The 17558-nt window shown below is 37.5% G+C and overlaps 1 protein-coding gene and 1 pseudogene across 1 annotated transcript in view; one reads left to right on the forward strand and one right to left on the reverse strand.

Annotated features, from left to right (window-relative positions):
• Window positions 1-3396: 3396 nt before the first annotated feature.
• Window positions 3397-4054, reverse strand: LOC102470638 (general transcription factor 3C polypeptide 6 pseudogene; annotated as a pseudogene).
• Window positions 4055-7556: 3502 nt separating this feature from the next.
• Window positions 7557-17558, forward strand: part of LARP4B (La ribonucleoprotein 4B) — a 78746-nt gene continuing 68744 nt past the window's right edge. The window contains 3 exon segments of the mRNA XM_006141343.3: window positions 7557-7598; window positions 7600-7674; window positions 9539-9598. Coding sequence (XP_006141405.1) covers window positions 7572-7598; window positions 7600-7674; window positions 9539-9598 — 162 coding nt within the window. The 5' untranslated portion in view covers window positions 7557-7571.

Raw genomic sequence — 17558 nt, forward strand, 5'->3', positions numbered from 1 at the left:
CTGCTGGCCCCTAGAGCACATTTTTATGTGTTTACTGGCTGTTTGTATCTTATTAGGAAAAAGGTCTATTCGTGTTCCTTTTAATTTTTTAGTTGAGATGTCTCTGATTATTGGGTTTTAGGAATTCTTTATATATTCTAGGTATTTGTCCCTTATCAGATATATGATTTGCAGTGTTTTCACCCATACTATGAGATATCTTTTTCTTTTTCTTCATGACATGCTTTGAAGCAGAAAAGTTTTTTATTTAGTGAAGTCAGATTTATTTTTCCTTTTGTTTGTGCTTTTGGTATCCTGTGTAAGAAACTCTTGCCTCATTCAAGTTCACACAGACTTGTTGCTGTTTTTTTCCTGGGTTTTACAGTTTTAGCGCTTGTGCTTGTTTTACAGTTTTAGCTCTTATACTGAGGCTTTTGGTCCATTTTGAGTTAATTTTTCTGGATTGTGAGGTAAGCATCTAGCTTCCTTTCTTTGAATGTGGCTATTCAGTTGTCTCAGCACCATTTTTTATTTGTTGAAAAGACTATTCTTTTCCTGTTAAATGGTCTTGACACCTTTGTTAAAAGTCAGTTGCCCATAAATGTAAGGGGTTATTTCTGTACTTTTATTTCTGTTTCATGGATCTATATGTCTATCCTTTGTCAGTACAATGCTGAGTTGGTTACTCTAGCTTTGTAGTAAGATTTGGAAATCAGAAAGTGTGAGATTTCCAATTTTGTTCTTTTTCAAGGTTGTTTTGGAGTTTTGGGGTTGCAGCTTCGTAGACATTTTAAGATAAGTTCATCAATTTCTGCAAAAACAAAATTTCTAGGGAAAAAAAATGAGGATTTTTATAAGGATTGCATTGGGGGTTGCTGAACCCTTTAACAATATCATCCTCCCATTCATGAACATGGTATGTTTTTTCATGCATGAACATGCCTCTGTCCATAAGAACTAAGTTTTGTCCTAGAGCAGTCTCAAACTTTTGGTCCAAAAACCTCTTTACACTTTCACACAAAGTCTCCTAGGAGCTTTAGTTTAGTATCATTTATCTCTGTCTATATTTACTATGTTAGGAATTAAGACTCACTTAAATTAATATTAACAAACTTACTACATGTAACATAAACAGTTGTTTATGAAAGATAGCAATAGTTTCCAAACCAAAAATAATTTAGTGGAAAAAGTGGCATTGTTTTTTCATTTTTGTAAATCTTTAATATCTAACTTAATAGAATCTCAGTTGGATTCTCCTCTCCTTTTGCATTCTACCTATTAGTAATGTGTTATTTTGGTTGAAGTATGTGAAGGAAATCAGGTTTCACACAGATAGGCGGGTGGAAAATTAAAATGTGATATTGTATTCTTTTTATATGACATTGAATATTCTTTGATGGTATACCCAAATCCATTATACTTACTTGAGAAGAGAATGAAAATGAGAAAGCAAATAACATCTTGGCATTATTTTGATATAGTTTGACATCATAGCCCCACTGAAAGGATCTCTGTGACCCTTGCCTATGCTCACATCACATTTGAGAACCACTTTCTTAGAGAACAGGACTCAGAGTGTAGTTCTACAAGAAAATGTGCTATTTCAATGATAGCTTTGTTAATCATTATTGAAAAACAACTGCAGAGTGACTTAGATTCTTGTGCTTGAACAACATCTGGTCTTTCTGTAGGAAGCATAGTGGGGCACCTTAAAAGATTAGGTGTGGTATCTGCAAGTGAAAGGTTTCATTAAGTTTTTAAATTAAAAATTAAGTCATTCTGCAACCAGCAGAGGGTGTAATGTTTATGTTGCTGGACCCTCACATAGTTGACCGTAGTTCAAATTCCAGACCTGACCAGCTTAAAACTCATGTCAGGTGTGTGTGCACCCAAAATCCCAAGAGAGAATGAAAGAGAAAAGGTTGCTGCATGGTCACTCCCTCTGGGGGTGGGAGTGATTTCTCACTTTCTGTCTCTGTCTCTCTCTGTCTCTCCAGTGAGCACACATGCCCTATATCAAAAATCTTTTTTTTGAAAAAAAGTATAGTTGTAAATTAATGCTTTTTTACTTCATGTGATCTCTGAATATCTTAAAAATTGTAGGATTACGTTAGTTTCTGCTTTTGTAAAATGCTTTTGTTTCCCCTTTTTTTTTTTTTTTTTTTTTTTTTTTTTTTTGCTAACCCAGCACAAACGTGCATGGTTCATAAAATGTTTTACATTAGTACAGAGCTTAAATAGAGATAAACATAGGGAGTTTTAAGTATAAATTGATAATACAGGTTGAGTGTTCTTCATTTGAAATTCTTGGTACTAGAGGTGTTTTGGATATCAGATTTTGGAATATATGCATATGTATAATGAAATATCTTGGAGATGGGGTTGACATTTAAACACAGAATTCATTTATGTTTTATGTAGACCTTAATTACACGTAGCCTGATTGTAATTTTAAGAATATTTTTGTATCGCAGCTTTTGATGGCAACCAATCACTTGAGCTCAGGTGTAGAATTTTCCACTCATGGTGTCATGTTGACAATCAAAAGTTTCAGATTTTGGAGACTTTTTATTTCTGATTAGGTATGTATACCCTAGAATCCAAGTTAGATGTTCTTTTTACTATTTTTAAAGTTTTATTTATTTCTTTATGAGTGAGACAGATTGATTTTTTTAATTATTATTTTTTTTTAGCTTTTATTTTTGACAGGATCTTGCCTTGTTATTATCTTCCTACCCTGGCTAAGACTACTGGTATGCACCACCATACCCAACCTATCTAGATTGGGCTGGGAACTGAACTTGAGCCTCCTCTGTGACCTTAACCTCCTTTGAGCAGCAATATCTTAGCAGTGTGAGGACTGTAGGACTGAACCTTTACTTTCTATAATGGACAATATTAAAGACACAAAAATAGAGAAAGATACTATAGTGATCCTTAATTTACTTATCATCTAGTTTCAGGCATCAACTTGCTGCCATTCGTATGTTTTTGTTTCTTCTATGCCCTTATTAAAATTATTAACATTGGGAACCAACAGATGGTGTAATGGCTATGTTGCTAGACTCCTGTGCAGTCGACTGCGGTTCGAGTCCCAGACCCGGTGGCTTAAACTCACACCAGGTGCATGTACGTGCATTCTCAAGATCTCAAGAGGAGAATGGAGGAAAATGGATTGCAGCGTGGCCATCCCTCCCGGGGGGTGACTTCTCACTTTCTGTCTCTCTGTCTTTGTGGCGATTGCACACATCCTATTGCAAAAACCTCATCAAAAAAAAAAAAATTATTGACATATTAGGCAGACTATAGATGTGTAAGTTCATCAATAGTATTTTAAGTTATATCTCATCTATGAAACCTTTTATTTAAAAAAATTTTATGTAAAAACTGTAAGGTGTTTATTATTATAAGAAATATTCAACTAGGAGTGATATCCAAACCAGCATCTTGAGTTTCCATAAAAATAAAATCTTCTGTCTCAGCAAAAGAAATATTGACAACAGCACCAGAATCCCCTATTTCTAAATGTGAAGGATTTTCCTGTTCATAACTCAGGTTTGAACTGTCTTTTGTCTGAATCTCTTGCTCTTCCAACTCCAGAGGTTTATTAGAGACTGAAGCTACTTACAGCTTCATCTTCATTTTCAGATAGAAAACTATACATCATGTTGGGTCTGGAGGGAAAATTGTTATCCTTGATTTGCAGCCATTCCACACCACCTATGTTTTCTTCTCCTTCCTTCTTTTTTATAAGAAGAGTTCTTGTCATGCTTAGCTTGTTCATTGTATGGCATTTATATCTTAACACTGTTTTATTATTGCTTTCTGCATCCGCATGTTCAACATTTTCTTCAAATATAACAGAAGTTCCAGGAGTATCTTCATACTTCCCAGCAAAAATATAGTTTTCCACTTGCAGAATTGACCTCTCAGTGTTAGTTCCCAAAATCTTGCATTTATTATCACATTTTGAGATAAAGTCTGAGTCAGTAATTTCCGAAAATTCCATCGAAACCAACTGCTCCTCCTCTTCCTTCTCTTCATCAACCTCCCAAATCCGCTTCTCCCCAGCCATTATGGTCCCACAACCTGTTTGTATTCTCCTGAGGCCTTTTAAAATAAACATAACTACACCTTGAGTACACTCAATAAAGTTAATTATTATTCTGTAAGTGTTCTTCATTACCTAGACAATGTTCAGTTTTTTCTGGTGTCAAAAATACGTTTTAAGGGACCAGCAGTTAGCGTAATGGCTATGTCGCTGGACTCCCATGTAGTCGACTGCGGTTTGAGTCCCAGACCTGGTGGCTTAAAATTCACACCAGGTGCGTATGCGTGTGTGTATTTGCCCAAGATCCCAAGAGGAGAATGGAGGAGAATGGATTGCGGCAGGGCCAACTCCCCCGGGGGGGGGGGGGGGGGGGGGGGGGTCCCCTGGTGGTGGTGGTGGGGGGGAGGGGCTGATTTCTTGCTTTCTGTTTCTGTCTCTTTCTGTCTGTCTGGCAAGTGCACACGCCCTATAGCAAAAATCTCTCAAAAAAAAATGTTTTAAAAGGAAGAATGTTAACTTTCTTATGTGTTGGATAGTGGTACAATGGATTCCAAAATAATGTTTAGGCAAGTACCCATTAAAATCTTCTAAATCTTATTTTAAATTTAATTCATTATTTCAGTATCCGAACACAGTTCTCACTTTAGGTTATTTTGGTTAAAGCTTTTGTATTTTATAGCAATAAAGATCTCTCACCCTTTAAAAATTTGTCTTTTATTTGCTGTACAAATGAAGCCTACTGTCTTGCTTCACATTTTGGATTTAGGTGATGGCCTTGTGATAATGGTATTTCCTTTAAATTGGGACTAAGACCTAGAAAAATGACTAAGTATTGGTTTTGGGTTTATTTGTTTTGGCAAGAATACTTTCAGCACATAAAGAAGAATGTAATGCCTAGAGTTCCAGTTTTACTGGATAAGACTGAAAATTAGTGTCTTATCTGATCTATTGCTTTATAAAGTCTTCTTCAGTTTTTCACTTGATCAGTGTTTCATTAAGTGTTGGAATATTTTGATTTTTAATTCTGTCATTCATTTTCCATTTACTGTTGTGCTCGCCCTGATTAGCTGTTTGTTTTTCTGAAATACAGTTTTCCACGGCACAACATAAACTCTATGAGTAGAAAGCCAGACCCTGCATGACTGACTGCAGTTCAAATCCTGGCCTGGCAGCTTGAAAAACATGCCTGATACATGTACTTGACAGGGTAGAGAAATGGAGGAAAAAGGATTGTGGCCATGCCCTCTTTTGGGATATTTACTTTCTTTCTCTGGCTCATATTCCCTTTGACAAGAAACAAACATAACCCCAACATCATTATCACATCTAAGAAAACAGTAATACTTTAGTATAGTCAAATATTCTATCAGTGCTATTTCTCTGATTTTCTTTTCTTTTTTTAATAATTTGCTTGACTTGTTTACAGAAAGCCATAGTTCGGCTAGCCGGTGTGTGTCTTCAGTTTACTTTTGTGTGGAAGAACCCAGGTTGCTTGTCCAGTAACTCCCCACTGTATAAAACTTCATGATTTTTCTTTGCACCTTTTATTTGCTACAAATTTGTAGTAAGGTTTAAGAATATGATCATATTCTGTTTTTTGTTGGGGTTGTTTTTTCAAGACCATCTCATGTGGTACTGTAGGCATTTCTATCTGGAGGTACATAATTTCTGATTGTCTGAAAGCATATAGTCAGCATAATAGTAAAGAACTCCTCTAGTTGATTCTTCTTTCCCTTTTTGCTATTACATGATGTTTTCAAATTAAAGGGTATCCTTAACAAACTTTTTTTCTTTCAGAATATTAAAATCTGGAAGTTAATATTGGCAAAAACATCTACATCACCCTCTAATTTGTTAGTCTGGGCACTAATCTCAGTCTTTATTTTCTGGATTTGATGGTTTTGTGAGAATTACCTTTTTTTTTTTTTTAACGAAACTTAAATCCATCCTGTTTTGTAAGAAGCACCCTCAGAGAGTAGGAGCTACTCTCCCTGCTTGTTACTTCAACATTGCTGTGTTGAAGGGCGGGGGAGTTGATAGGTGTTTCAGAATTGTCTACATAGCTTTTACATATGTCTGAATTCTAAACTACAAGTATACAGTTTCTTTCAGTGATTCTTCAGTTCATCTGAGTGACCTAGAATCTCAGAACCAAATAGATGTTCCTTGGAAATGAAAGATAATGTGTGGTTACCTAGAGATTCTTTCTTGGCCACTTTCAGAAAGCAGTGCACACAACTTTTTGGATACATAAAGTAGAATTTCTAGATCATATGGTAGTATGGTGGTTCTTTGGGGGGAGCGGAGTCATCGGGCACTTGGGCTCACCAGAGAGACAGACAGTGAGAGCAAAAGTAAGAAATCTCCCCCAGGAGAGATGGTCATGCAGCAGTCCCGTTCTACATTCTCCTGGGATTTGGGGCATGCACACACACGTGCTCAGTGTGATTTTCAGGCCAACAAATCTGGGACTGAGACTACAGTAGGCCATGTGGGAGTCCAGCACCTTAACTACCACACTTCCGGCATTTAACATTTTTTGAGGAATGTCCATATAATTTTTCATAACGACCATACCAGTTTATATTCTTAATGTACAAGGGTTTTCTATTCTCCATACTTGACCAACATTTGTCATCTTCTGTCTTTTTTATAATAGCCTCATTGTGGTTTTGATTTGTGTTTCCCTCATTAGTGATGTTGAGCACGTATATCTGTTGGCCATTTGGTGTCGTTTTTTGGAAAAATGTCTGTTCATGTCCTTTGGCTATATTTTTTCCCATTACTAAAGAGAGCATGTGCTTCTGAGAGTACACTCCAAAAGGGTATGATCATCCAACCTTCTTATTATCTCCATCTTGTAATTTTGGCTACGCGTGCACATGTGCCCTGCATGTTTCTCAAGCCACCAGGGCAGGGATTTAAACTGGGTTCAACCATATGGGATCCTCTTCCTTAACCACTAGGCTATAGGACCAGCCCCTTTGGCTATTTTTTAATCAAATGATAAATTTTGGTATTGAATGCCATGATTTTCTGGTATATCTTGGTTATGTCCTTAAATTTCTGCTTTTAAAGATATAATGTGTTTTTAGGTGTGAGTGAGTTTCTGTATGTTACTAGCACTTGGTTTCTAAGGTTTCCAATATTATCATGGTCACTAAATTGATGTGAAGGAGACATATTTAGAAAGCAAGCATTGCTTCTTGGTGAGAAAGGTGAACATTATAGGCAGGCTTCGTTAAACTACTTAGAATCCAGAGGGATAAACACATGTTCTGGACAACTCAAGGGGTTTATGACTTTTCTTTTTAATAATTATTTAACTTTCTTTCTTTCTTTCTTTCTTTCTTTCTTTCTTTCTTTCTTTCTTTTAATTTGATTGGAGAAGGACAGAGAGAGAGAGAAAGTGAAAAGGTTTTTTTGATTTCTTAGTAATTTCATTTTGACAGTTGGTCACACTGTAACCTTTAAATGACCTATGTGATATCTTTCTCATTTTACAGCATCCTGAGGTTAGCATTAATCTCCAGTGGAGCCCATGACTTCTGATCAGGACGCTAAAGTTGTGGCTGAAACGCAGGGCGCGTGTGGCGGAACCGCAGGCGCAGCGAGTCCAGGAGGGCAAGGACAGCTCTCATCTGGTAGGTGCCTGGGAAGGGAAGGCTGGGAAGGCTGTTTGGCTTTTCTATGATAAAGAAACTCTACCAGGGATTTTTTATTTATTTATTTATTTTTAAATTACCAGAAGGTACCGTGTGCTTACCAGAGACACGGAGAGGGAGAAAACGCCCCCCTCAATGGGATGTGGTTATACCACAGTCCCTCTCCCTGTCTCCATCCTGTTTGGATTTGGGACATGTACACACACACAGACCTGGCATGTTTCTGAACTACCAAGGCTGAGCTTTGAACCTAGGTTGGTCAGCCACATGTGATCCTTCCTGCTCCCCAGCCACTACACTACAAACCTGGCCTTCTTCATAGAATTTAACAAGATTTAAGCAGTAACATTGTAGTTTCTTAGTATCTATGTATAGATATTGTGGGCTTATAGGGGATAAAAGATTTCTCACCCATCTGAGGTTTGTGGCTGAAACCCCATGAGAAGACAGATTAATGAGAAAAGCATACACATTTATTTAGAAATAACTTTTATGTGATATAGGAGCCTTCAGAAATGAAAATCCAAAGAAGTAGGGAAAACTATTTTATGTTGACTCTGAAGGAGAGTGAGTAGAAGTGGAGATGCATGATTGGACAAAAGAGACGATGCTCTGTGGAGAACTTGGCAAGGCTGTTCATATTTTTCTTAGTATCTTGTGTGACATTGCTCTCTTCCTGGTATACAGAAGAATGCCTCTGGGTCAGCTAGGTTTTACGGCTCGCTTTCTTTGTAGTTTCTAGGACTTGATTCTGCTGTTTCCTCAAATGCCAAGCTGCTGTGTTTTATACAATGTCCTGAACCCTGTCAGACTATGAAAATGTATGGGTAGTTTAGTAGAGGAAACTGTAGATACTAGATGATAAAGGAAACAAAATAATTATAGCTCTAAATGTATGAAGGCTTTATTTATTTATTTATTTTAGTTTTTTAGGGTGCGTGCATTCACTAGAGAGAGAGAGAAAGGGAAAGTGAGAAATCATCCCCTAGGAGGGATGACCACACTACAGTCTTTTCCTCTGTTCTTCTCTTGGGATTTTGGGTACACATGCACACATGCCCAGAGTGATTTTCAAGCTGCTGGGTCCGGGAACAGTGCTTGGCCATGTGGAAGTTCAGTGCCTTAATCACCATGCCACCTTTTGGCCCTTAAAGCCTTGTATATTAAATTGGGAAAATGCAGTGATTTATAAATATTATAACAACATTATAGCTCAGCATAGTAGAATATATTTAAAGAGTTAAATAAGATTGTAATGTAAATTTTAAAATTTTGACTACTGTCATTAATTATAAAATAATAATATGTGAAGCAATAACATTTAAAATTTCTAAATGGCTTTTAGGAAAGCAGCTTTCATTAATTTTTCCCACTGAAACCATAAGGAGTTTTATTTATGTATCAGAATTTCAAAATTGTAAACATAGGGCTCCCACTTAAAATAAGCCAGATATCCTGGTCCATCAGATGGTGTAATGGTTATGTCACTGGATTCCTCCATAGTTAACCATGGTTCAAGTCCAGACCCAGTGGCTTAAAACTCACACGTGTGCATGTATGCCCAAAATACCAAGAGGAGAATGGAGGAAAAGGGATTGCAATGTGGCCATCCCCCTGGGAAGTGATTTCTTGCTTTCTATCTCTCTGTCTCTCCAGCGAATACACGCACCCTACAGCAAAAATCTCTCAAAAAAAATTAGCTAGCTAATCTTAAGAATTCATGAATTTTCTAGAATAAAAATGCACATTTCTCATTGGATTTGTTTTTGCCTAATTATTATAGTTCAAAAATATGTTTTAGTTACATTGTAATGATGGTGTCTTTAATGTTTCAATTTTACAGATGAATGGTCCTATATCTCAAACCACTTCTCAGACAAGTTCCATCCCAGCTTTGAGTCAGGTAAATCGATTCTGAGATTAATCATGATTGTTTAATCATACCAAAGCTCACTAGTATTTCATTATGATATGTGCTTGCTGTAAGAAAACAATTAGAAAATGTAGAGAGACCCATTCAACCCTGTACCTCTTAGGTACAATAAATGTCAATAACAGTATGTTCTTTCCTAGTTTATGTGTGGGTGTGTGTTGTATGAATAGCAATGTGCCACATGTATTAGCTTATCATGGAATATTTATCATATTTAACACACTATTTTTAATGTTTCATTGATAATCACTTGTGTGTACATGATTAACCTTACACTTCACTAGCCTAGGTTGTATTCTTTAAAACACACAAGCCAAATAGTAGACTTTTACTGATAAATTTGTTTCACACTTTAGCTGTGATTAATAAAACAATAAGGAAATAAAAATCCATGAATTTTGAAATCCTACTTTTTATCATTTGCATATGTGCACAAAAAGTACATTTGGACCTACTGCAAATATGGCTTTATAATCCAAGAATCTTAAAGATATTATATTTAAAAATTTATTTTTTAAAGTTTGAAAATAATTTCACGGGAACCAGCAGTTAGCATAATGGCTATGTTGCTGGACTCCCACGTAGTCAACCGTGGTTCGCGTCCTGGACCCAGTGGCTTAAAACTCACGCCAGGCACGTGTGCGTGCGTGCCCAAGATTCCAAGAGGAGAATGGAGGAGAAGGGATTGCGGTGTGGCCATCCCCCTTGGGGGGTGATTTCTCGCTTTCTGTCTCTCTCTCTCTGGCGAGCGCACGCACCCTATGGCAAAAACCTCTCAAAAAAAAATAATAATTTCACAAAATTTATAGTTGGGACCAGCAGTTAGCATAAAGGCTATGTCGCTGGACTCTCACGTAGTCGACCACGGTTCGCGTCCCGGACCCAGTGGCTTAAACTCACACTGGGCGAATGTGCGTGCGTGCCCAAGATCACGGGAGGAGAAGGGATTGCGATGTGGCTATTGCCCCTAGGGGGGCGATTTCTCACTTTCTATCTCTCTGTCTCTTTCTCTCTATCTGGCCAGTGCACGTGCCCTATAGCAAAAACCTCTAAAAAAAAAAATTATAGTAAACGTCATATATTACCCCAAGTTATGAGTAGTTCATGAAGAAATTAAAGGAAGAATTGGGTTGTTGATCTACTTTTAATAAGATGGAATTTTAAAAAATAAGATTCCTTCTAAACTTATTGTTTAAGTAGGATTTTTATTTGTGTTATTTTTGCATTGATTTTTCTAGATGAATTTTATAATTCATCAATTTTAAAGTTATTTAAAATCCAAGTATAAGATCTTTGATAAGAGGAAATTCTGCAAAGAAATAGACATTGCTTGAATGTACAGATCTTTGGAGGTCTTATTGTTTGTTTTAACAAATTCCTGGCCTCCCCATGGTCGATTAGCAGCTCAGCATAATATTTAGACATCTTTAAAAACCCATTATAGGACTCAGAGTTAGATTTTAGATTCTTAGATTTTTTTTTTATTTACTTGCTTTAATTGCTTTAGTGGTTAGAATCAAAATGAGATTTATCTAGTAAAAATTGAAACCCTTGAAGTAGAATTCAGTATATAATTTCTGTGGAGATATATAATCTGTTCTGCCTGCAACCTACTACCATTGGCCTTTCTAACACCACAGAATGCGGCCAGTCACAGCCCTGTTCTCAAAGTCTCTGTGGTTTGGGCAGACTTCATCTTTGACAACACTTGGCTGTAACATGCAAATATGATAGTTGCCAGTTTTACAGGATTTTATGCACATTAGGTGTTCATAGGACCCTGAAATACTGGAGCTGAACATCTGGGCTTATTAAGTGTGCCCTTTGAATCTTGATGCAATTTTATGATCATAACAGAAAATAAAAATCTATAAAATAAAAGAGCTCAAACCACAAGGTTGGCTACTAGCACCTGGCTGCCTTCACCAGACCATTGAACTGGCCCTTTTCTTTAAATAGATTGCCAATGAGAAGGTGGCAAAAACCTGCAGAAAAATTTAATCTGCAAGATAACTGTAAGAGCAGGTAGATGTCATCTGCATCCAAAAACTTTGTTAACTACATCCCTGTTGAAATACAGTACACATAGAAATGTGTGCAGATCATATGGCAGCCTTCAGTAGGCACTCACATTCTTACATATATGTATTGAAGTGTAGTACATATAGAAATGTGTGTTGATCATCAGTGAATGATTGTGAAGTAAACAAATCTAGGGAATCAACAATCTCAGTCCTGAAATATACCTTAAACCCTCAGGGTTTTGGCTCCAGTCTTAAAACACATTGTGATTATAGAAATTATAAGACTATGAGAGAGATGGGACCAGCAGTTAGCGTAATGGCTATGTCGCTGAACTCCCATGTAGTCGACCATGGTTTGAGTCCCGGATCCGGTGGCTTAAACTCACGCCAATTGCATATGCGTGCGTGCCCAAGATCTCAAGAGGAGAATGAAGGAGAAGGGATTGCAGTGTGGCTATCCTCCCTGGGGGATGATTTCTTGCTTTCTATCTCTCTGTCTTTTTGGCAAGCACATGCACCCTATTGCAAAAACCTCTCCCCAGAAAAAGAAAGGGACCAGCAGTTAGTGTAATGGCTATGTCGCTGGACTCCCATGTAGTTGACCGTGGTTCGAGTCCCGGACCGAGTGGCTTAAACTCAAGCTAGGCGCATGTGCGTGCGCGCCCAGGATCTTAAGAGGAGAATGGAGGAAAAGGGATTGCAGCGTGGCCATTCCCCCGGGGGGGGGGTGATTTCTCGCTTTCTGTCTCTCTCTGTCTGTCTGGCAAGCGCACGTGCCCTATAGCAAAAACAACAACAACAATAACAAAAAACTATGAAAGAGATCATCTTTGAATCAGCGAACTTTTGCAATCAAATACTTCAGAAAGTCTCATCAGAAGGATTGACTTATAAAGCTCAGTTTCTCAGATGATCAGGCTGTTTGGGGCTTCTCATTCCCATGAAGGTAGTGCCTCTCACTGCATTACCCCAGTTATCTCCTCATTGGTGCCTTTTGAGGATCCCTGTGCAAAGGCTCCATCAGAACTCATCACTCCTTTGCTCAAAAATAAGTCAGCACTAAGTCCTAACAGGGCCATGGCCCTCCCTAGTTTGGCACATGCCCCCTCCTGACCTCGTAGCCCTCTAGCTCTCCCCACATACTCTACCATAGTTCCACTGGGCTCCTTGTTCCTGTGCCATTCCACTAGTACCCTACTATGGGACTCCCTGTCTTGGCTGATCCTGTTGTACTCCTTTCCCAAGAGTCTGCAATGCTTGATCTCTTTTATAGATTTTGGCTTGTGTCTTACTTTCCTAGTGAGCCTTATCCACGTCAACTTCCTTTCTGTTGGTCTGCCCCAGTCTCCTCTTCCTGTACCATTTAACATATAATAACATGGTTAGGTGTTTATTTTGTTCGGTGTCTGTCTTGGAGTAGAATGCAAGTTCCATCAAAGCTGGTGTTTGGTTTTGTTTATTAGTGTGTCTCACTTTCTACCTGGCAGTCTAGGTGCTCAGTTAAGTGTCTCCTAAATGAAAAAAATAAATAGCATACTTTTATGGTACTGATGATGTATCATGTAGTATTCTAACACTTAACATTTATTAATATTAATTCATTTACTCCTATTAGCTTTGTTCCTAAGTACTGTTATCCCCATTTTACAAACAAGGAAACCAAAGCACAAAGAGGCTTCAGTAATGATCCCCAAGGTTTCTGAATAAATAAGTGGCAGAACCAGGATTTGAACCCATATAATCTGGCTTCAGAGTCTAAACTCAAGAGAAAATACTTTTTCTTTGGCATCTGTTAACACATTTAAAAAGAGAAATGAGAAAAATAACAAAACCCAGCTTTTACCTGTCATTTGACAGCTGCATGTATTCTTTCTCAGTGATTAAAAGCCTGAGATAAAACTGAAGGATATTTGGTGGGAAATAGCATGTTTGTGTTTTGTTTGTTTGTTTGTCTTTAAACATTTTTTTTCCAGAGTGCACCTGTTTGCCACAGAGAGACAAGAGGGAAGTGGGAGAAAGCACCTCCCAATGGAACATGGTCATGCTGCAATTCCTTTTCCTCTTTTTTCCAGCCTTTCAGGATCTTAGGCACACAGACATGCACACCCAGCACGTTTATCAAATCTCAGGACTGGGATTTGAATCATATGGTTATGTGGGATACAGCTCCCTTAGTCACTTGACCATGGGGCTGGCCCATGACTTATATTTAAGAAAGATTATTTTGACTTCATTATGTTAAGAAAGTGGATTAAAGTGGGTCAAGAAGGAAAGCAAAACAAAATAAAACCCAAACCTAAAAAAACTACTAAGTAACGATAATGAGAAATGATGGAGGCTTACATTAGGAATGAATGAAATTCAGATTTATCCAATTCACAAGTTAGTGGATTGGATATGAAGTGAGGGATAACTGAACCACCTGATCGATGATAAGTTTATTTATTTTGAGTTGAAGTAAAAGTTTGTAGAGGGAAACTGCACCTGGTAGAAATCCAAGCAAATGGTAAAGTGGACAGTGAGATCCAAGTTAGATCTCAGTAGAAAGATAAGAATTTGAGGTTATTAGAAAACAGATTGATGTTTCGGTATATGAATATAGAAATGACAGTTAAAACTACTACTTGAATATATGACTTAAGAGTGTACAATTATAAAGTATCAAGAGTTGATATTTACAATAAAATTAATTGTACTACTTTTTTGTTCCATGTAACTTTGTGCCATTATATTATCTTCATTGATTAATCTTTTTCCTAGTCACCTATATTATTTCCTATACAGATATTTGGAATTGGTTTATTTAAGAGGTTACATATTATATGATTTCAGATGTATGCATTTTATCTTGGGGAGCTTTAAGACCCATGATGGAGGCTTAATGGCAGAAATATGTTGATACTTCTTTGCAAGACATACTGTGCTAAATTGTAAATAAATTTTATTTGTATTGAAATGGCATGATTGATCGGTTAGTCATTTATTCTAAAAACTTACCTTTATATATATATATATGATACATAGATATACTGATAATGCATCATTTAATGACATGAATACGTTCTGAGAACTGCATTGCTAGGCAGTTTTATTGTTGTGCAGTTATAGAGTATACTTAAATTTGGACCAAAATGTTGTTACATGGTTGGTAACTACATGTCTTTGTAGTTACTCTGGTGATTACATATAACATTTAAAAGTTATTACTATTAAATTAATGTAAACTTAACTTCAGTAGCATATAAAAACTTTACTCTTGTAGTTTCTTTGCCCTCTCATATGCTATACTTATGCCACAGCTTGTGTCTTTATTATTGTGCACCCAGTAATTTATAATTATTTTCATCCATTTATCTTTTAAATCCTGTAAGAAATGACTGGCACTATAAATCATTATTATAGTATTAAAATTATTTGTGTCATTTCCTTTCCTAATGATCCTTATTTCTTTATACAACTTTGAGTTACTGTCTAGTTTCTTTTTTTTTGGGAGAGGTTTTTGCTGTAGGGCACATGCGCTGGCCAGAAAGACAGAGAGATAGAAAGCAAGAAATCACCCCCCAGGGAAGATAGCCACACTGTAATGCATTCTCCTTTTGGGATCTTGGGCACACATGCACATGTGTGAGTTTAAGCCACTGGGTCTGGGACTCAAACCACAGTCAAATACATGAGAGTCCAGCACCACAGCCATTACACCAACTACTGGTCCCTATCTAGTATTTTTTTATTTCAACTGCAGAACTCCCTTTACCATTCTTGCAGGACAGGGCTACTCATAAGAATTCCCTAAGCCTTTGTTTAGCTGGGAATGTCTTAATTCTTGAAGGACAGTTTTGCCTCCTACCTGATAGGATTTCTGATGAAAAATTAGCTGATGGTCTTATTGAGAATCTTGAATGTGATGACTCTTTTTTCTTTTTCTTTTTTTTTTTTTTTTTTTTTTTTAGGGTCTAGGGTTTTTTTTTTTTGCTATAGGGCGCATGGGCTCACCAGAAAGACAGAGAGATAGAGAGATAGAAAGTGAGAAATCACCCCCCACGGGGGATGGCCACGCCTCAATCCCTTCTCCTCCATTCTCCTCTTGGGATCCTGGGCACGCATACACACACACCTGGCATGAGTTTCAAGCCACCGGGTCCAGGACACAAACCGTGGTCGACTACATGGTAGTCCAGCGACATAGCCATTACGTTAACTGCTGGTCCCATGGAGTCTCTTATGTTTATCCTTCTTAGAGTTTGTTGAGCTCTTGGATTTGTAGGTTTGTGTACTTCATCAAATTGGGAAGTTTGTAACTTTTATTCTTTAAATATTCTCTCTCCCTTTTCTCCCTTTCCTTTTTCTGGGGTGGCAAGAAATGTGTTGGTCCATTTAATAATGTTATCTCACAGATCCCTTAGACTCTGTTTATTTTTCATTTTTTTTCTGTCCCTCAGGTTCAAAATTTTCAGTGGTCTTATCTTCAAGTTCTTTTTCCTGTCTGCTAAAATCTGCCCTCTAACGAATTTTTCATTTTAGTTATTGTACTTTCAGTTTTACCATTTGTTTCATTCTTTTTTAATAATTTCTATTTCTTTGTTGATACTCTGTTTTCATATCATTTTCCTGATTTCCTTTATTTGTGTCTTCCCTTTGCTCTTTGGCATATTTAAGGGGTTGTTTTAAAGATTTTGCCCAGTAGGTCTCATGTCGACTTCACTCGGAGATGGTTTCTACCATTTATTTTGTTCCTTTGAATGAGCTGTAGTTTCTTGTTTCTTTGTATGCCTTGTGATTTTTTTTAATTGAAAATTGAGTATTTAATTATTATAATGTGGTAACGCTAGATATCAGATTCTCCTCTTGCTCAGAGTTTTCTGTTTTGTTGTTATTGTTCTTGCTGTCTTTGAAGGCTGTAGTAATGCCTTATTCTGAGACTTTTTCAAACTGTTTAATTTAAACTGCTCCTGGTCATATGTGCTCATTGAATATATTAGCTTACACTCAGCTACTCAGCTAATATTTTGACCAAGATTTCCCTGAATTGTCTTGAGCTAAAACAATCAATCAGACAAAACAAAAAACCAAGGAACAGAGTGAAACTCTTCCCACTGCTTATAGACTTGGCCTGTGTTGATGCTGACCTTTATGAATTAGCATATCTTGTTTTGAGCCCAGAGATCATCCTGAAGTGAAAACCTAAAATTGACTCAGAACTGGGGGCAGCAGGTGGCATGGTAGTTAAGGCACCGGATCTCCCACATGGATGACTATGGTTCGAGTCCCAGACCTGGTGGCTTGCTTTCTCACTTTCCCTCCTCCTCCCCACCCCTCCCACCTACCCTCCACCCCACTCTCTCTGGTCAAATTAAGATAATAATAAATGAATAAAATTAAATAATTATTTTAAAAACAAATCTCAGAATCTTGGTGGATAATGTGCCTTTCCCCGAGGTGGCTTTCTAAAGTCCCTGGTTTTGAATGTCCTAATTTCCCAGAGTTTCACCCCAGTATCTCTGCGTCTTCGATGACCACTTGTATGCTTTCACCAGAACCTTTTGCCCTGAACTTATGTGGGCTTGTATCCCACTTGTAGCTTTTTTTTTTTTTTTTTTTTGAGAAGTTTTTGCTAGGGGGCCGGGGAATCACCAGAGAGACAGAAAGCGGGAAATCACCCCCCGGGGGATGGCCATGCCGCCTTCCCTATTCCTCCATTCTCCTCTCGGGATCTTGGGCACGCATGCACACGTGTGAGTTTAATCCAGGACTCTAACCATGGTCAACTACATGGGAGTCCAGCAACATAGCCATTACACTAACTGCTGGTCCCCCCACTTGTAGCTTTTGAGTGCAGTGCCCACTACTTACTGCATTTTCATTGAATTATATGAGACAGAAATAAGCAAGCCAGTCCTTCAGGAATG

This window comes from Tupaia chinensis, unplaced genomic scaffold, assembly GCF_000334495.1.
Source record: "Tupaia chinensis unplaced genomic scaffold, TupChi_1.0 Scaffold000052_1, whole genome shotgun sequence".
Classification (NCBI taxonomy): Eukaryota; Metazoa; Chordata; class Mammalia; order Scandentia; family Tupaiidae; genus Tupaia; species Tupaia belangeri.